Source organism: Cetorhinus maximus, chromosome 2 (assembly GCF_964194155.1).
Source record: "Cetorhinus maximus chromosome 2, sCetMax3.hap1.1, whole genome shotgun sequence".
NCBI classification, from domain to species: Eukaryota; Metazoa; Chordata; class Chondrichthyes; order Lamniformes; family Cetorhinidae; genus Cetorhinus; species Cetorhinus maximus.
Window position 1 is genome coordinate 144,161,688 of NC_135880.1, and position 21,673 is coordinate 144,183,360.

The following is a 21,673-nucleotide window of genomic DNA, read 5'->3' on the forward strand; positions in this document are numbered from 1 at the left end:
GATCATAACTCAAGAAGGCACCATCCCAACAGCTCAAAGCTGATGCCCAAAGACAAATCCAGATGATAAAGGACATGTGGTGGGAAGTGAAAGCCCAGGAGGTCCAACAACATGCTGATCATCATGACATACAAAGCTTTTGTGAAGCCATCAAGGCCGTCCATAGACTGAAGTCAAATGTACAAAATCCCATTAATTCTCAGGACAGTAATGCTATCGGTCAATGATGGAAAGACCAGTTTGGACAACTCGTCAACTGTGAATCCACTGTGGCAAGTACCCTGTGTAATACCCAGAGGTGAATCAGCATTGATGGGAGAGCTGCAACAAGCAATCAAACAGATAAAATACATCAAAGCCTGGGGCCCTTTTGTAATTCCAGCTGAGAGCTGCAAAGATGGTGAACTTTTGCTCACATCAAGACTCCATACACTCATCCTATGGATTTGGGAAGAAAAAGAACCATGCCCCCCCCCCCATTTGCCACTTTTCTGTGGACCTCGCTAGTTCATTGACATCTTCCTGCAGTCTACAGCTTTTTTCCTCACATCAGCCGCACAATCAACTCTTGTAAGTAGACTGCATCAAGCATGCTACTATCATTGAACTTTATTTTTACCTCCTCAAAAAATTCAATCAAGCTTGCCAGACACAACCTTCTCTTAACAAATCCATGTTGGCTGTCCTTGATTAATCCGTGTCTTTCTAAATGAATATGTATTTTGTATAGTGTGCCTCAGAATTTTTTACAATAATTTTCCCACCACTAATATTAGGCTGACTGGCCTGTAATTACTCAGCCTTTACTTCCTCACTTGATAAACAACATTACAAACGTTAGCAGTCCCCCAGTTTTCTTCATGACACTTGTAACCATGGACTATTGGATAATGATGGTCAGAACATTCATTATTTCCTCCCTTGCTTCTTATAACAGCTTTGAATGCATTCTATCTGGAGCTGGCGATTAGAGATACTTAACTCCTTAATATTTCCTCCTTCACTATGTTTATTCTATCCAATATTGCACGCTCCTGCTTAACTACAGTCTCTGCAATGTCCCCTTCTGTTTTGAAGGCAGACACAAGGTATTCATTAAGGAGCATGTCCATGTCTTTGGCCTCCACACACAAGTTAGCTTCTTGGATTGGAGAGTGTCATAGAGTTATACAGCATAGAAACAGGCCCTTCAGCCTTTCATGTCCATGCCAGCCATGCCAACCTATCTATTCTAATCCCATTTACCAGCACTTGGCCCGTAGCCCTATATGCTATGGTGTTTCAAGTGCTCATCTAAATACATCTTATATGTTGTGAGGGTTCCTGCCTCTATCACCCCCTCAGGCAGTGTGATCCAGATTCCAACCACCCTCTGGGTGAAAAAATGTTTCCTCAAATCCTTGCCAAACCTTCTGACCCTTTCCTTAAATCTATGCCCCCTGGTTATTGACACCTCTGCTAAGGGGAAAAGTTTTTTCCTATCTACCCTACCTATGCCCCTCATAATTTTGTATACCTTTATCAGGTCCCCCCTCAGCCTTCTCTGCTCTAAAGAAAACAACCCCAGCCTATCCAGTCTCGCTTCATAGCTGAAACGCTGCAGCCCAGGCATCATCCTGGTGAATCTCCTCTGCGCCCTCTCCAGCACAATCACATCCTTCCCATAGTGTTCTGACCAGAACTACACACAGCACTCCCAGCTGTGGCCTAATTAGCGTTTTATACAGCTCCAACACAACCTCCCTGCTCTTATATTCCTTGCCTCAGCTAATAAAGGCAAGTATCCTATATGCCTTCTTAAGCACCTTATCTATCTGCCCTGCTACTTTCAGGGATCAGTGGACATGTACGCCAAGGTCCATCTGATCCTCTGTACTTCCTAGGGTCCTACCATTCATTGTGTATTCCCTTGCCGTGTTAGTCCTTCCAAAATGCATCACCTCACACTTCTCAGGACTAAATTCTATTCTCCACTGCTGTGCCCATCTTACCAGCCCATCTATATCACCCTGTAATTTAAGGTTTTCCTCCTCACTATTTACGACACCACCAATTTTCGTGCCATCTGCGAACTTACTGATCATACCTCTTATATTCATGTCTAAATCATTAATCTATACTACAAACAGCAAGGATTCAGCACTGATCCCCGTGGTACACCATTCGTCACAGGTTTCCAATCGCAAAAATAACTGTCGACCATCACCCCCATCTCCTGCCATGAAGCCAATTTTGGATCCAATTTATCAAATTGCCCTGGATCCCATGGGCTCTTTCCTTCTTGACCATTCTCCCATGCAGGACCTTGTCAAAAGCCTTACTGAAGTCCATGTAGACTACATCAACTGCACTACCCTCATCTACACAACTAGCCACCTCCTCGAAAAATTCAATCAAATTTGTTAGACATGATCTCCCCCTGACAAAGCCATGCTGACTATCCCTGTTTAATTCCCGCCTCTCCAAGTGGAGATTAATCCTGTCCCTCAGAGTTTTTTCCAATAGTTTCCCTACCACTGATGTTGGACTCAATGGCCTGTAATTACCTGATTTATCCCTACTACCTTCTTGAATAATGATACCACATTTGCTGTCCCTCCAGTCCTCTGGCACTTCTCCTGTGGCCAGAGAGGATTTGAAAATTAGTGTCAGAGCCCCTGCAATCTCCTCCCTTGCCTTACATAGCAGCCTGGCATACATGTCACCTGGGACTGGGGATTTATCTACCTTTAAGCCTGCTAAAACCGTTAATACCTCCTCCCTTTCAATGCTAATTTGTTCAAGTATACAACAGTCCCCCACCCTGATTTCTACACCCACATCATCCTTCTCCATAGTGAACACAGATGAAAAGTAATCATTTAAAACCTCATCTACGTCCTCTGGCTTCACTCACAGATTACCATTTTGGTCCCTAATGGGCCCTACCCTTTCCCTGGTTAGCCTCTTAATATATTTATAAAAGCCTTGGGATTTTCCTTTACCTTGCCCATCAGTGTTTTTTCATGCCCCCTCTTCACTCCCCTAATTACTTTTTAAAATACCCCCCCACTACAATTTCTATTCTCCTCTAAGTCTTCTGCTGTTTTCAGCCATCTGTATCTGCCATAAGCCTCCTCTTTTTTCCTATCCAATCCTCTATATCCCTTGAATCCAGGGTTCCCTGGACTTGTTGGTCCTACCCTTCACCTTTACGGGAACCTGTTGGCCCTGAACTCTCACCATTTCCTTTTTGAATGACTCTCACTGGTCTGATGTAGACTTTCCTACAAGTAGCTGCTCCCAGTCCACTTTGGTCAGATCTGACCTTATCATATTGAAATCGGCCTTCTCCCAATTCAAGACCTTTATTTCTGGTTCATCTTTGTCCTTTTCCATAACTGCCTTAAATCTTACAAAGTTATGGTCACTATCCCCGAAATGCTCCCCCATTGACACCTCTACCCCTTGCCCAGCTTCATTCCCTAAGATTAGGTCCAGTGCTACTCCTTCTCTTGTAGGACTTTCTATGTGCTGGCTCAGAAAGCTCTCCTGGATGCACTTTAAGAATCCCGCCCCCTCTAAGCCTTTCACACTAAGACCATCTCAGTTAATACTGGGGAATTTGAAATCTGCTACTATTATTACCCTATTATGTTTACACTTCTCTGAGATTTTCCTACATATCTGCTCCTCTATCTCCCCCTGACTGTTTGGAAGCCTATGATATACTCCCAGCAAAGTGATTGCCCGCTTTTTGTTTTTAAGTTCTACCCATATGGCCTCATTTGAGGAACCTTCTAAGATACCATCCCTCCTTACTGCAGTAATTGACTCCTTGATCAATAGTGCAATGCCACCTCCTCTTTTACACCCCCCTACCCCATCACGCCTGAAGATTCTATACCCTGGAATATTGAGCTGCCAGTCCTCCCCTTCCCTCAACCATGTCTCTGTGATAGCAACAATATCATATTCCCATGTGTTAATCAACGCCCTTAATTCATCTGCCTTACTTGTAAGACTCCTTGCGTTAAAATAGATGCAATCCAGCCTTGCATCACTTCCTTGTGCCTTAACAGGTCTATATTTGCTCTGCCTTCCAGACTGACTTAGTTTCTCTTATATATTTGGCTGTGCCTCACCCCCTGCTGTACCTCCACTCTGTATCCCACACCCCTGCCAAATTAGTTTAAACCCCGCCCCAAACAGCACTCGCAAACCTCCTCGCAAGGATGTTGGTCCCGTTCTGGTTCAGGTGCAGCCCGTCCAACTTGTACAGGCCTCACGTTCACCAGAAACAGACCCAGTGATCCAGGAAACTAAAGCCCTCCCTCCTGCACCATCTCTTCAGCCATACATTCATCCTCTCTATCCTCCTATTCCTATACTCACTAGCACGTGGCAGAGATTACAACCTTTGAGATGTTGCTTTTAATCTGCTTCCTAGATCCCTAAATTCTTGTTGCAGGACCTCATCCCTCTTTCTACCTACGTTGTTGATACCAATGTGAACCACGACCTCTAACTGTTCGTCCTCTCCTTGTGACACCCTTGACCCTGGCACCAGGGAGGCAACACACAGTCCTGGAGTCACATCTACAGCTGCAGAAGTGCCTTTCTGCATCCTTCACTATTGAGTCTCCTACTGCTATTGCTCTTACACTCTTACTCCAACCCCCTTGTCCAGCTGAGCCATCCACACTGCCGTGAACCTGGCTCTGGCTGCACTCTCCAGAGGAACCTTCACCCTCACTGTTTTCCAATGCAAAAAAATGGTTCTTGAGTGAGATGCACTCTGGGCCTTTCCTAGCTACCTGCCTGCCTCCCTTCTTCTGACTGGTAGTCACCCATTCCCTCTCTGACTGCCCTTCCTTAAGCTGCGAAGTGACCAAATCTAAAAACGTGCTATCCACGTAACCCTCAGCCTTGCGGATGCATCGCTGTGTCTCCAGCTGAGGCTCAAGCTCCAAAACCAGTTGCTCAAGCTGGTCAAGCCGGTGGCACTTCCTGCACATGTGGTCATCCAGACCACAAGGAGTGTCTAAGAATTCCCACATGCTGCAGGCTGTACAACACTCAGGGCTGAGCTCTCTTGCCATACTTTTTGTTTGTTTTTAATTAAAAGACTATTTCCTTAAATTTAAGCCAGGTAGAAAACTATTTAGTCTTTCTTTAAAAAAAAACAAATGCTGAAACTCTTACCTTCTGTAATGTCGCGTTAAAGTGGAAAAAAAAACACTTGCTCACTACCTACCAATCAGCTCTCTCCCTTGTCCTGACGTCATTCCTTTCAAATTCCAGCGCCACCAAGTGTCCGGGTGAGAACCGGCTCCCTCACAAGTAAACTCCGCTCTGCTCTTTATACAGCCACTCCGTTCCCTCACAGGTAAACTCTGCTCCACTCTTTATACAGCCACTCCGTTCCCTCACAGGTAAACTCCCGCTCTTTATACAGCCGTCCTGCTCCGCTCTTTATACAGCCGCTCCGCTAGCCTCTAGGTGCTGCTGACTGCCTAACTCGGGGTTCTCCTGTCGCACTCTCCTCTAATGTGGATTGCACGTTATCCATGGTAGGTGTGGATTTGATTGGCCAATTGTTCTTATTTCCCTGTTTTCAACAGTTTGGAACTCATTGCATACTTGATGATGTCACAACTTGGTGAGGAGGGGTGAACTGACCCTTCTCTTTTCCCATTCCCCGGTTGGTTCGCACAGAGGTTTGAATTTAAAAAGGATGTGATATAGCCAATTCAGTGTATGTACTTATCACAAAGAACTCAATCAGACAGGCTTTCCTGAGTTTAAACACATAAGGTGTTAGTTTTTTATTGTGCTAAAAACCCAGCCAAGTAAAGATATTAAAAATATTAAAAATGGTAAACACACATCCTGACTATTGTAACACACACACATACAAGCATGCAAAACCACAATTACAAAATAGAGGAGGTAAACCTTTGGCCAAATTGAGATTCAACAATAAAAGACAAAGATATAAAGAATTAACTGATTGAGTCCTTCACTGTTGTTTGTGGTTGAGGCAGTTCTTAAAGTGGTAGGCCTTGTATTTTTCCTGGAAACACTGCATTGTAATTTGATGTCTCCTTCACTGTTTGCTGTCCATAGTAAAATATAAGCAGGCACAGTCCAGTTCAGTCAAAAGAGAGAGTGAGGCAAACAGCTTTTGCTGCCTTCAGACATTCCTTCTCTAGACTGCCCTTAGCAAGCAGGATTTAGTAATAAAAGACATCTCAAAATGGTGATCCCAATCACATGACTGCTGTCTCATTAACGATTAAGTATTCCTCAGAAGGTAATTGATTAGCTAATATCTGGACAGACCTTGGCTATTATGTTATGGCCCAAGTGATTCATTTTGAATGTGCATGCCATCACTTCTGATGACTCATTCTTCTATGTGATAATCTAGGATGGACATATCAATTCCTCAAAGGTAGCCATTGTCTCTGCAGGCTCACTGTCTCACCTGACAGAATGGAATGTGGATTATATAGTGATGAAAAGGGTGACAGCAATTTTAAGTTTCAGTCCATCTTTGAAGTAATCCATGACATCAGCAGGTGTGAAGTTCCACAAGAGGGCTGCCTGGATATATCCTAGTTGTAATCCACATTGGAAACTTCCAGAAATTTGACCAACTTGCTGTTGCAGACATGTCATGAGACCTGTGGCAGCCATCTTAAGTCAATGTCTTTGTTTTAACAGTTGAAACTTTTTAAAAAAGTTTCATATGTGAGTCCAACAGATGAAATTGAAATTTAATATTTGGCATCAACACATTTCCATAACAATGACAAGAACCTTTGGTAAACTTTTAGATAAAATAAAAAAGGTGGGGCAGGACAAGACGTTCAACCATCATTTGGGCCTCCCGATGACACGTTCTCAGATCTTGAGGACAAGGTAGATTAAATAATTGCAGGAGGCGGATGCACAAGTGGGGATTCTTCCTACTTTGTTGCTGGAAAGCTGGAGCAGCTGAAAATAATTGGCCCCTCCGGCATCATTACCTTTTAGACCCTCAATATTGGGTCTTTCAGGAGACTCACTACAGAAGTCACCCTTCCCTCAGCTGACAGGGGATCAGCTAGGCCTTTCTGAAGTGAGCTGCACAAAATCCCTAAGGCAACCTGAAAATAATTCCAAAACTCCCCATCAATGTAAGGGAGGCAGACCTAATAATTGCCTATCAACCTTGCACTAAGAGCACAACTAGAAGAGGACTCCCCTCATCACCAGAATTGCTGCACAATTCCAGCAGCAACCTGTAGTGATTGAAGGTATAGCTTTTCCTACTGCCTATTAGGGGTCACGTGATTGTTCTTGTCTTTTTTGGGCATGATTAATTATTATAGCCTCTTCTTGCCAAACTTGTCAACAGTGTTAGCACCTTTACACTTACTATTGAAGAAGAATCATCATTGGTCATGGAATTCGCAGCAAGAAGCCTTTGTGAAAGTTAAGAAGCTATTACATTCATCATGTCTACTAATACACTCTGACCCATCAAAAGAATTAATATTAACCTGTGAAGTGTCTCATTATGGTGTGGGGACTGTGTTATCACACAGGACGGTAGATGGTTCTGAAAGGCCGATCAACTACTTCTCCAGAACCCTCTCTGCAGCCGAGAAGGTTATTCACAACTTAAAAAGGAAGGTTTATCAGTGATATTTGGAGTGAAGAAATTCCATCAGTATCTGCATGGACGACATTTCACCATTAGTGGGTTTATTCAGTGAGGATAAAGCCATTCCGCCAATAGCCTCAGCAAGAATTCAACTTTGGGATTTGATATTATCTGCGTGATTGTTCTTGACTAATGAGTCTTAAGCGCGGGTAATCTGAGGGGTGGAGCTTTCTGGTCATGGACCTGGTTCAAGAATGTAGCGTCTAAAAGAGCATTGTATTAAAGTTCTGTTTCAAGTAGAAACCTGTCCAGTGCGTCAAGACGTTACACAAACCGCACCCCATGCTCAGAATTCCCAGGCTGCAGCTCCAGTACCAGGCAAGGCCTAAGAAATGCGCAAGGGATGGGTGAGTGCAGTTGGTGTTTGGAGAGGTACGGAAGGGAATAATTCCCTCTGCTATTTGCACCAAAATCAACTTTGCGTATATAAAGATCACATTCACAATTTCATCTCATTCTGCTTAATGTTTCTTCAAAGCTGTCAAGTCATTGCTCCAATTTTAATTTGATTCAAAATGGCTAGAAACATGATGCAAGCCAACAATAGTCATTCATATACATCAAATTTGAAATTTTATTTATTAACTGATATAATTGCATATGTTTTATTACAGCTGCTGCAGGTTTCTGATGGCACAGAGTGCTGCAGATGTTTCTAGTATCTGAATCTCAATTTCATACTAATGCCTTGAAATCACTTGTATGAGTTTTATTATATGTTGTGGTTTGTAGTGTGAAACTCATGGGGCAGGAATTTCCTGTCGGTGAGCGGGGGGTGGGGCCCGCTCACCGACGCGTAAAATGATGCGTGGTGACGTCGGGCGGAACTCCCAACGTCACCGCGCCCCATTTAAATTTTCCAGTAGGCAGGGATGCAGCAAAATCAGCTGTGCGCCCGCCGACCTGTCAATGGCCAATTGAGGCCATTGACAGTGTAATTAAGCTAATTAGTGGACCTACCGGTCCAACCTTAAGGTTGGCGGGCAGGCCAGGAGCCCCGGCGGGAAGTAGAAAAAACATGAAACCTCATCCATGGGCGGGATGAGGTTTCATGTAGGTTTTTAAAAAATTTTAATAAAGTTTTTGTAAAAATTATGGACATATCCCAACTCATGTGACAGTGTCACATGAGGGGACATGGTATTAAAATTTTATTATTCTATTTTTAGCTTTTTTACATTTAGAGCCAATCTTCCTGAGGCAGCACTTAGCGTCAGGGAGATGAGTGCGCTCTTTCATGTGCATGTGCAGAAGAGCGCACTCTCGATTTTGGGGTTTCCCCCCCTGCCCGCACAGGGAGTGCATAGCGCTTCCGTGCAGATATCAAGCTGGGCAGGCCTTAATTGGTCTGCCCATGTAAAATGGCGCCATGCCCTCAATTGGGTCACCGATCGGAAGCGCGCCTATGCACGCCCGCCCTTCAACTTCGCCCCCAACGGGGGGAGACCCTGCCCATAGACCGGCTTAGTGGTGTTTTAGGTTGTTTTTGGATTGACCAATGATAACTCTAACCTGTCTCAATGATTACAACCATATTAAATGATTAAGTATTGTGATACACTCACTGCAAATTATTGGGAGACAATTAACAACTGATTGCTGATTAAACACAATGGATAGACAATAATATGGAATGCACTGCCTAAAAGGACAGTGGCTGTCTATTCAATAGTAATTTTTAAAAGGGAATTGTATATATAATTAATAAGGCACGATTTGTAGGGCTATGGGGAAAGAACAGATTAGCCTTAATTGCATGGTTCTTTCAAAGAGCTAGCACAAACGCAACGGACCAAATAGTCTTCTTCTGTGCTGTCAGATTCTACCATTTTACGTGAGTTAATTTGTTATTCCTCTTTGAAATTGCATCTTTCCAGATGCAAATTTTGCTTGCAAACAAAACGTGCTTTTAGATGTATTATGATTCACCTTTAGTCAGCATAAGGTAGAAAGTTTTGATAATAAACACACCTGGATCATCTCTATAGTGATGTTTGCCCAATGTTTGAAACAGAACCATGCTGAGGACATCACCCATAGAATGGCATAATATGAAAGACCAACACAAATTCAAGAGTTGGTTTTAAGATGATTGAACCACAAAATTTCAGTTATAACTGGCAAATGAAAATGAAATTATATAAATGGAGCTTATTTTCCTGCAGTGTTTGTTGCTGTGTGTTTTTGGTGCAGCTTCATAAACAGTTTCTAAAGTATTTCTCCTTTTCTTAGGTGCTGTTACAACACCCACCAATGGAATCACAACTTCTGCATCCAAAAGTACCAGCTCAAGCCCAAGTAAACTATCCTTTACTGCACATTTATTTTCATTGACAATTTTGAGTCATTTCCACAGATGTTATCCAGAACGAGTTTTGTTAATGTGATGGCTAAAAAAAACTCTTGCAAGAGTTAAATTCACACTTTGTTAACACTTTCATATTTTCCACCCCAGTACCATGTGCCTCTCAATTTTCACCCCGTTCATTACCTCTACCATCTCTGCTGCTACCCATGTATTGGCAAATCCCTATTCCTTAGTGAACACCAATACAAAGTACTCATTAAATATTTTAGCCTTGTCCTGCGTCTCTAAGCGTATGTCACCCTCTTTGGTCCACTCTACTTCTTACTACCCACTTACTATTTACATGCTAGTAGACGATTTTGGCATTCCCTTTTTCTGTTGACTGCCATTCCATTCTCATATTCTCTCTTTGCCAGTCTTATCTTCCTCCTTATTTCCCCTCTCAACCTATTGTATTTGACCTGGTTCTCACTGGAATTCACCAAGGCTCCTTCGAAGCACCTTCTAAACCCACGACCACTACCATGTAGAAGGACAAGGACAGCAGATAGATGGGAACACCACCACCTGGAGATTCCCCTCCAAGTAACTCACCATCCTGACTTGGAAATATATCGCCGTTCCTTCACTGTCACTGGGTCAAAATCCTGGAACTCCCTTCCTAACAGCACTGTGGGGGCACCTACACCACATGGACGGCAGCGGTTCAAGAAGGCAGCTCACCACCACCTTCTCAGGGGCAACTAGGAATGGGCAATAAATGCTGGCCCAGCCAGCGACACCCACATCCTGTGAATGAATAAAAAAAAGTCTATTTTCTAAGAGAAATAGGAATGGTAGTCATGGAAAGCAGGCAAAATCAGAACAGGAGTTACAACAAAAAAGCTTCCAATTCACTCCTCTTGTAATTGGCTTCATCTAATTAAGATTATACATTTGCTTTTCTTTTCTCACATCCTTTTCCTTTCATCCTTCCATGTCAGTTTGTTTCTTTTGTATATTTTTGTTTTTCTGTTACTTATAATTCATACCAGGCAAAGTGTGTCCTGCCTAAAGGTGCTCTGCTGGAATTTAAGAGTGGGTTTCTCAGCCTGGGACATCAGAGGAACCAGCCCAGAGAAATAGCATGAGTGGCAAAAATCAGCCAATTACATCATTTCTCCAAGGTTTCCACTGATACGCCTAAGCTATGATGGGAGATCGGGAGGGTCCCACGGAAATTCTCTCCCACTATGTAAAATAACTGGAGCCTAACCTCCATCTCTTCAGAATTGTAATGCAAAGCTGTCTTAGTTGTGATCATTTCAGACTTTGAATTTTAAAAAAAGAGTACACAGCAAATTTCATGCTGCTGAAAGTGGTGCAGTCAGTTAGGGTGGAATCTTCACCTCTATCTGTAATAAAAGAAAGACTTGTATTCATGTGGACTTTCATGACCTCAGGAAGCCCTAAGTACTTCAGAAATGATTAATTACTTTTACAATGTGGACGCTGTTAGAACATATGGAATGTGGTAGCTAATTTGCACTCAATTTTGTTAAAAATCTTTGAATAGGGGAATAACCCTCTTTTTACCAAGACCTGCTCATCCCAGTTTTCTTCTCCCTTCTCCTGAACCCCCTAAATCCACCAGGGTATAGTTTCAAAGCTCCTCTCTGGAATCTGAGTAATTCGTCTGTGAACCCAAACGAGGAGTTTCATCGTGGAGCACATCTCAATCAATCATTTTTGGCCCCATCCAATGCCCACACAAGCACACTCCCCAACAGGAACAAACTCTTGCCTCCTGATTGCTGTCTAAGCATGATCAGTGATTCAATGCTCATCGAGGACCTATCTTGTATTACTGATGTGCAGTTTTATAAGATTGTTATATTTTGGCACTGTGTCTTTAATTTAGAGTAAAATGGAGGAGGTTACGTGACCCATTCTGAAGTCTACCTGACAATAAGTTGTTTTTCTGGGAAGAAGGTGCAAGGTATTCACTCTTGTAGACAAAGGTGAAAGAAGCTGTGATGACAGGGGATAGACTGTTAATCTTCAAAGTCCCGGGAAGATGTTGAGAACATCAGGTTGTAAACAGTTATGCTTTAAACCATCCATTTAATTCCAACATAGGGTCTCAAGAATAGTTAATCAGCATTTTTAGCTGTATACAATGTGATTCATGTTGCCATGGAGATGGCCTTTGAGAGGGGGAGATCAGGTTGCAAGTTTTTCTAAAACGCATATCACTGAGCCTCACAGCTTAGTCTGCCAGGATCCGGGAGAGAGAGAGCAGCTAGAAGCAGAAAGTCTCTATGATTCCTTATGCAGGAATGCGGGCGGGAGCTTGCACTTATGTTGAAAAGACCAAATTCATAAGGATTTAAAGCAAGACTGGAAGATTTGGCTAGCTTTAGCTAGTAGGAGAATGTCCAGAGAAACCATCACCATGAAGGACAGTTCTGGGGTTAAAAGTTATGAGGGTGGGAAAGGAAAAGAATGGGAGCTAAGAATCACTTGGGACTGGGTCCGGGAAGTTTGAGTGTCTACTTAAGGGTCAGGGTGACAGGCATGAGATTTTCGATTGTGGGAAAACTTAAAGGGAAAAGTTATTTTCTGCTGATTATCTCGTAGGCAACTTATGCTTTAATGTTTAGCTAATGTTGCTTTTAGTTTTATTTGTTACAGAATGTCTTAAAACTTGAATATCTTGTTGTGCAGTTCCTTTTTATTGACCACAGGGAATTCGGATTCCTTTCTATAAGTTATCAGTCTCTATGGATATTGTGATACTTGTTAATTTAGCCTTGCTCCATTCATATGTAGAACTTTAAGCTATGCGTTCTTAAAGTAAATGGGGAATAGTCCAATTTATTTTTTCCCTTTGAATTATTGTTTTGAAACCAGACTTTAAACATATCTGTATTTTATACAGCTTGTGGCTCCAGACCTGCAATCTTCAGTAGGATTGTCGGTGGCACAAACTCGATGAATGGTGAATGGCCTTGGCAGGTTAGCCTCCAGATCAGGTCACACATCTGTGGTGCTTCCATCATCTCTGACAGGTGGCTCGTCTCTGCAGCTCACTGCTTTGAGGGGTACGTACATTATTGATGCTTCATTTGTGTGGCTTACTAGAACAAATGAAACATGAAATTCTATAAATAGAACTTTAGTATTTTTTGGTGTACTTTGGACTTCCAAAAAGTACTTGACTGCAGGTTAAGTTTTAAGGTTTGGGTATTGAAGATAACAAAAGGGGGAATGGACACAATAAATTGACTGAAGGATTAAAAGTGGTATATACTTGTCAGAGGAGTCATGAGGGAGTGAGAATAAAGGGGTGAGTTGGGTACTGCAGGGACTAGTGTTGAGATGCCCACTGTTTGAAATTGATATTAACTACTTGGATTCTGAAACTCAGATAAATTGACCACATTCATAAACAATACTAAATTCAGAGGTAATTGAGTCTTGAGAGGCTGCTTAGGTACTAGAAATTGAATTACACAAAATACATAAATGACAGAACAACGCTTACTTAAATTTAAGTGTAATGTACAAGGGAATACATAGCATATGTACTCCATTGCAAAATATTGATGAGGCTCAGAATGAGCTGAAAATATTCCTATAGAGTTTTGGTAGACTTAATGTTTAACTGTCCAAAATTTAGGACTGACATCAGGAAGTCCTTCTTCATACAGAGAGTGATGAATACATGGAACAAACTTTCAAATAAGGCAGGGGAGGTGGATCACTCAAGAACCTGTTAGATGCTATGAGGGGGGGACCTTAGGGTTGTTTTTGATGGTTGAATTAAAGGGACCACATTGCTTTCTTCATTCCTGTCAATCCTAGATAATCTTTTAACCAAAACCATGCAATAATTTTGTGGAATGGGAACTCCTCTTATTCATTCATTTTCTTAAACCATCCATATGATTCTTTGATTTGTTATTTCATTAGCAGACCATTGGTCAATATCAGGCAAAACTGGGGTGAATTGACATAACAGGAGGGCATTTTTTCTCTTCGTCTTGCTGTATCTGCAGCAAAACCACCCACATAACTGCATCAAGCAACACTGCAGGACAATAATGGGCAAGATATAACATAGCACGCTTATGGCCTCATGCACTGGACATGTCACGCAGCATCTGAAATCAATGGTACAGCACAAGCATAGTCCATGACTTTGCAGACGATGCCACACATTATGACACAAGAAATAAGGCTTGATTTGGTAGTCACAGATATTCAAAAGGGAATTGAAAAGGAAACACTTGTAGGGCTACAGGAAATGGAGAAATTATATAAAACAATATAATTCTGAAGGGGGTGCTGGGGAAGAGGGACCTGAGTGTATATGTACATAACTCTTTAAAGGTGGTTGAGAGATTGGTTAATAAAGCATACAGTATCCTAGGCTGTATTAATAGGGGCATAGAGAACAAGCGCAAAGAGGTTATGTTGAACTTATATAAGTCAATAGTTTGGCCTCAGCTGGAGCATTGTGTCCAGTTCTGGGCACCACACTTCAGGAAGGATGAGAAGGCATTGGAGAGAGTGCAGAAAAGATTCACGAGAATAGTTCCAGGGGTGAGGAACTTCAGTTATGAAGATAAGATTGGAGAAGTTTTCCTTGGAGAAGAGAAGATTGAGAAGAGATTTGATAGAGACATTCAAAATCATAAGGGGTCTGGACAGAGTAGATAGGGTGAAACTGTTCCCTCTCATGACAGGATTGAGAACGAGAGGGCACAGACTTAAAGTAATTGACAGAAGAATCAAAAGCGATATGAGAAAAAGCCTTTTCACGCAGCAAGTGGTTAAGATATGGAATGCACTGCCTGAGATTGTGGCAGTGACAGGTTCAATCGATGCATTCACAAGGCAGTTAGACTGTTATCTGAAAAGGAAGAATGAGCAGGGTTATGGGGAGAAAGTGGAGGAATGGCACTCGGTGAATTGCTCATTTGGAGAGCTGGTACAGACATGATGGGCTGAATGGCCTCCTTCTGTGCTTTAACAATTCTGTGAGAGAGCAGGGGAGTGGAGCTAATTTCGAAGAGCTGACACAAGCACAATGAGCCAAATGACTTCCTTCTGTTCTGTAAGGTTGTATAAAGTTATCTGAGTCAAGCTTTCCAAATGCATATTATTTGGATCATTCCACCTAATCAGTACAACATCCAAGAAGATATGAGCACCTATGGATTTGTAGTCTCATAATGAATATTATAGATGCCAGGGGGTAGACCTTGACTTTGTGCAATCGTGTAAAATGGGCAATAGCAAGTTGGCAGCCTGCATTTCTCTCTCAATTTTTATTTCTGTTGACTTCAATGAGAGAAGAGGGTGAGATGTATAACTGGCCACTATCACCCATCTTACATTATTGTACAAAGACAAAATTGCCCCAGCCTCTTTTTGATAAATCTCACTTTTGAAGCAAACAATATAGAAATAGAGAATACTAATATTAAAGCCTTGCCCTATTTGTTGCAAACATGAATTGCTTCAATATCAGTCTCTGATTTAAAATCTTAGCAAACCAAGATGGACTAATATAGATAAAAGCAAAATACTGCAGGTGCTGGGAATCTGAAATAAAAACAGAAAATGCTGGAAAAACTCAGCATGTCTGGCAGTATCTGTGGAGAGAGAAACAGAGTTAACGTTTTGAGTTCATATGACTTCTTCAGAGCTAAAGAGATGTAGAAATGTGATGAATTTTATACTGTTTAAGAGGGGATGCAGCAGGTGACGCAAGATAGAAGGTCAGGGTTGGGGGAAACCTAAGGAGAGATCGACAAAGATGTCATGGACACAAGGCAAAGGGAGTGTTAATGGTAGTGGTAAAGATTAAAGAAGGTGCTGATAGTGGTATAAAGGTAAGATAGCAGCAGTTGTTAATAGCAGAACAAAGGTCAGTGCACTGAGAAAGCACAACATAGAAACAAGTGACATGTGGCCCTCTGTTGGGGAAAAAGGATTTTAAAAAATGAACAAAATTTTAAAAAATAAGAATAAATAATTTGGATTAAAAAGGGGGTCAAGATGGGGAGAGAGTTCATGGCCTGAAGTTGTTGAACTCAGTGTTAAGCCCAGAAGGCTGTAAAGTGCCCAATCGGAAGATGAGGTGCTGTACCTCCAGTTTGTGTTGGGCTTCACTGGAACATTGCAGCAGACCAAGGATGGACATGTGGGCATGGGAGCAGGGTGGAGTGTTGAAAAGGCAAGCGACAGGGAGGTCCAGGTCATGCTTGCAGGCTGAGTGAAGCTGTTCCGCTAACTAGTCACCCAGTCTGAGTTTAGTCTCCCCAGTGTAGAGGAGACCACATTGGGAGCAGCGAATGCAGTAGACCAAATTAAAGGAGGTGCAAGTGAAGCCCTGCTTCACCTGAAAGGAGTGTTTGGGATCTTGGACGGTAAGGAGGGAGGAAGTAAAGGGACATGTGTTGCACCTTCTGTGATTGCACGGGAAGGTGCCATGGGAAGGGGATGACGAGTTGGGGGTAATGGAGGAGTGGACCAGGGCATCACGGAGGGATTAGTCCCTACAGACTAATATAGAGTTGTGAATGATGGGAGCTTATGAAACTGAATTTTGTAATGCACTCTTTAAAAGGCTGATAGAATTTAACTCTTGCTTGTCGCAATGTGATTGACATTTTATTGTCGCTGTTTATTTAAAGAACAAAGAGGAATCCATCAATTTGGAAAGCTTACATGGGAACGGTTAATGTAGGAATGGGTATTGTCCAAACCATCAAAACTATCATCAGCCATCCAAACTACCTTTCAAATGAAAATGATTTTGACATCGCAGTGCTGGAGCTTTCCTCCCCTCTCAACTTCGTAGATGTCATCCAGCCAATTTGCCTCCCATCGTATAACCAGGTCTTTCCTGCTGGGAAAAGCTGCGCAGTCACAGGATGGGGGACTCTTTCCTTTAAAGGTTAATTGACAAATTATTTGATTTATTGTAAAGTTATAAAATGCAACTAAAGCTGTGGCTTTTGAATATGTGTTGGTGGCTTAGCGATTGTTTCATGCTCTGGTATGGTGAATGTGTGAGATACAACAAATCATTACTTTGTTATGCCTTTTCTTCATACTGAGTGAAGATGGAGGGTAGAATTAGTACCAGGGGATGTCTATGAACTGAAATTCAAACTCAAAATATTCTGAATTAGAACCATTTAGGTTGATTGCTAAGTGACAGAATTTGCCCTGATTTAGGCTATATTCAGAATGTTAATAATTATGTCATCTCATTATTGTTGCCTAAGCCTTTTGCAGTTTGTATTTATAAGCATGACAGCTAATGCATCTTGCTAAAAAAAACTAGCCCTTACTTTCAAACTTTTTCTATAGAGAAGCAGGAAGAAAATTCTGAAACATGTCTAACATAGCCCATTTCCCAAACTTGTCTAAATCAGCATGCAACCTATTGATATAGGCCGGAATTTTCTGCTCCCATTAGCGGCAGGCGTGGGGGAGAATTCGGCTGGAGGGGCAGAAATCAGCATCACGCCAGCGTGAAATCACAATGAGATCATCCAGTGGTGTCCACCATGGCGGATCGTGAATCCTGCTGGAGGCCGGCGTGAACACCATTTGCATCTTGTTAATGGGATGCAAAGTAAGGCCCGACCAGAATCATCCCCCCACGCCAGATTTATAGTTACGCCAGCGTGAAAACACACCGGCCCAAAACACGTCTGGATAAGCGTGACGTGCAGAAGTCAGGACTTACCTTTAGGGCCTTGCTCAGATTGCGGACGTCCAAGAAAATGCTGGAGGCCTAAGCTTACCTGGCCCTGCAGGAAGACGTGCATCGCGTGCTGGGTGGATTCTCATGCACATGGCTCTGCCGTGAAGCAGCTGTCAGATGGAGGGAGGTCTCTGTTAATGCTTCGGACCTACTTTGGAACTTCACAGATTTTGCCATGGGCTGGTATGGATGATCAGCGAAGGGGGTGGGGTGTTGAGACTGGGAGGGGAGTGAAAGTAATGGGCAGGTGAAGATGGGGGGTGGCAAGGTGTTGGGGGGCAAAAGTGTCGGGTGGGTGAGGCTGGGAGGGGGAAGGAGGGAGACTGGAGGGGGGAAAGTATCTGGACAGAGGAGAGGATTATGGGGGGAGGAGGGTGTAATAGGGGAGAATGGTGCAAGTGGGGATGTAGGTGTAAGGGGGAGGAAGGTGTAAGGGAGGGAGTCCTGAGGTGGGGGAGGAGGGAGTAAGGGGGGGAGGAAGGATTCAGGGGGAAGGAAGATGTTGTGGGGGGGTGGAATGTCCAGGTGAATGTGCAAGGGCGGGGTCTGTGGAGTCAATGACTGCCTCCTGGGTAGTAAGCTGAGGGTGGTAGGAGGGGATGGTTAGAGTAACAGTGAGCAGAGGGAGCCAGTAGGGTGGGAGGGTGAGGGTGTGATGGTAACGATAGAAGGGGTGGTGAGCATGGTTGGTGGGGATACGGAAGTAAATACAGACATAAAGGGTGGGAAGGATGGGGTCAGGGAGGTCAAATAGATGGGGGTGGGGTTTTCCGGAAGGTAGGGAACATGCATGTTCACCTGGACGTCCTGTAATGACAAGAGTTCGGGCCGTAGATAATGATGGTGATGCCAGGGGGGGTCCACAGGGATGGGGAAAAGGACATGGGTGACTGGGGGAAGGGAAAGGACTGGGGAGCTAAGCAAATACTTCACCACAACCATGCTGTGATAATCGAAAGTGAGTGGAGCCTCGTGTTGGACGGGCACAGGTGCTGCATGGAAGTGTGATCAGTGGGTGGGTGGAGATGCAACTCAGCTCAGATGTGTCCCCACCACACTTACTTGGACAACCAAAATGGAACTCCAGCAGGCAGCATTGAAAATGCTCGAGACGGCGAGAATGATGGATATAGGCTCCACGTGCATGGGAGAGTGCTTGCATGAGGCTCCAAAAGGCTCTGCCACATACACTGCTCCCTCTAGAATCAGTCGAGGTCCAGCTGCATGCCATGGAACTACTCGTGGGTATGGGGCGATGCAGGGGGAGCACTCATGAAGCCTGTAAATGAAGCTGAAAGACTACATTACACATTCAGTGAAAGCGATTATATTTTCAGATTATAAAGTGACAATATGTGTTCACCCATGCAACCACTTGTGATCAGAATTTCTTAACTTTTCTAGGCCTACCCCTTCTTCTAGTGCTGCCCTGACGTCCACAGCAGGGGTGGAGTCAGCCTGTGCAATAGTTGGCTCCATTGCCTCTTATGACTTCAGCATGTCCTCTGGAGGGCTGAGACCTGGAGGGCCCTGGCCTGATTTGGATATCCTGCTGTGGGCCAGGTGCACTCTCCTCGGCCTGTGGGGCTGGAGCTGATGGAGGCACAGGATCGGCCAGACATTCCCAAAATCACCTGGGTGGCTGGCCTCGGGGTGTCGAGCTGCTGGTTCTGCTCCCTATGGATGCCCGACGGCCCCTGACTGACTCCTTGAGTAGAAGAGGAAGCTGGAGTGAGATCGAGCTGCCCCATATCCCTCTTGCACTGACACTGTTGGAGGCCAACTATGGCATCAGTGATGGAGTGTAGGGGGAGGAAGGAGTAAGGGGGGAGGAAGGTGTTGTGGGTGGTGGAATGTCCAGATGAACGTGCAAGGGAGAGGTCTGGGAGTCAATGACTGCCTCCCAGGAAGCGAACACAGGGTGGGCGTGGTAGGACATCTCCATGGCAGCCGCCATCCTACCAGTGTTGACCTTGGTGCATCGGCATGTCAGCACTTTCACCTCAGACTGAAGGCAGACGGACTCCTCCATCATCCCTTGCAATCCGAGGAGTGCATCAGACATCACTTCCTGATGTTCCCGTGTTTGTCTTTGCAGCTCCTGGAACTGATTGAGGACCGAGTCCAGAGGCTCATCATCTGACTCAGACTCAGCAGATTCCTTGCCTCCAGCAGTCCTCTGAGTGTCGGCGACCAAGGATGCCCCTGCCTCCACCTGCTCTGGAACAGATTGTGTGCTGTGCTCATTAGATTGTGATCTGAGACTGCTATACATCTGGGTCCGAGGCCTGTGACCCTGCGCTGGTGGAGGGTGCAGGTAAGTGCCGTGACAGGTCTTCAACGGTGCTGCCCTCAGGATCCTCATCCAAAGTGGTCTCGGCGTTGGAGTAAGGGTCAAGGTTGCCTGAGGACAAGGTGGCAGATGTGTCCAAGAGAGAAAGTGGAGATTATTATTACATGCAGAACAGTGGATTCAGAGTAGCGTTGAGAAAGGGATGATCTAGTGCAGGATCCTCATGTGGGTGTTCGCCGCCAACCTCACTGTCAATGCAGGCACAGTCCCTGTCCTTTCTGACCAGCTCCAACACACAACCCACAAACAGAGTGAGAACCTTGATGTCCAGCACTCCAGCCCAGTTCTGGGACATCTCCTGACAAGTGATCTTGTCCTGCATAAAGACAGTTGGAGAGAATGTGAGCAAAACGCATGCCAGGCCAACTAGGAAGGATGCCAGGTGTGCATGTGTGCTGAGTAGATCCATGGATGGAAAGAGGAGGCAGACTCCAGAGGAGATGAGGCCAAATGGAGATGTGAGGGTATGTGTGGGAGAGTGGGTGGTGATGTCCCTCGAGCTGGCAGTGAGTGAGATGCCAGTGAATGTGTGATGGGCTTGTGAATGAGTGAGTTGAAATTGATGAGATGGTTGACTTACTCTGGCAGCATGGATGAGCTTATTCATCCTTTTGCTGCACTGGATGGCCAAACTCTTGTGTGCAGCATTGGCACTGACCACTGCTGCCACCATCTCCCTGGAGTGTTGAAACTGATGGACCTACTGCGACCAGAGAGTGGAGTAGAGGACTTTGCGGCAGTCCACAGTGTCCAGAAGGAGTTCCAAGGATGCGTCACTGAATCAGGGGGCTGCACTCCTCTTGGCTTTTGGGGCCTTGTCTTCACCGGAGCAGTCCTGGGCTTCAAACATGGAGAACTGTGCACGCAGCTGCAGTTTAAATATGGGGGCCTGCGTGAGGATGCAGTGAGGTAACGGTGTGGTGAGCAAATCAGAGGCCGCCCGCCAGTGAGATGGCGTGTTTCCCGTGAATGTGTAATTTATGAGGCGGGAAGGGGATGATATGGCCATTGCGGCCGGCGGGTAAAAGTCCTTTTTCATGTCTGCTACCGCACTCAGTGCAATTCTGGGACGATTCCACCCATAGTCTAAATTACTTACCCCTTTGTGCTTTCAATTTAAGTGTGGTTCTGTTTATAACCTCATCTAAATCATTAATGAAATTGGCCAAGATAACGTTAGACTACTGAAAATGCTCAGGTCTTGAAGTTTTGCAATTTGAATGTTAGATTATGAAGGCAAAATGGATTTGCATCAACTTGCCTTGCCAGCTATTCAATGAATAATCCTCCACCATTTTTGCCAGCTCCAGTGTGATGCCACCATCAAATGCATCTTCCCCGGTTTTCCCCTTTCAGCACTCTGAAGGGACCATTCCCTCCACAACACCCTGATACACTCCTCAGTCATGCCTAATACCTCCTTCCTCTCCTACAACACCTTTCAATGCAAGCGCAGGAGATGCAACACCTGTCCTTTCACCACCTCCCTTCTCACCATTCTAGGTCCCAAACACACTTTCCAAGCGAAACAGTGATTTACTTGCATGTTCA

At 44.2% G+C, this 21,673-nt stretch overlaps 1 protein-coding gene across 1 annotated transcript in view; it reads left to right on the forward strand.

Moving 5' to 3' along the window:
• Nucleotides 1-21,673, forward strand: part of LOC144691460 (transmembrane protease serine 9-like) — a 170,355-nt gene that overhangs the window by 128,190 nt on the left and 20,492 nt on the right. The window contains exons 14-16 of the mRNA XM_078559567.1: nt 9,926-9,991; nt 12,922-13,084; nt 16,688-16,950. Of these exons, the coding sequence (XP_078415693.1) occupies nt 9,926-9,991; nt 12,922-13,084; nt 16,688-16,950 (492 nt within the window). The remainder of the gene's footprint in view (nt 1-9,925; nt 9,992-12,921; nt 13,085-16,687; nt 16,951-21,673) is intronic.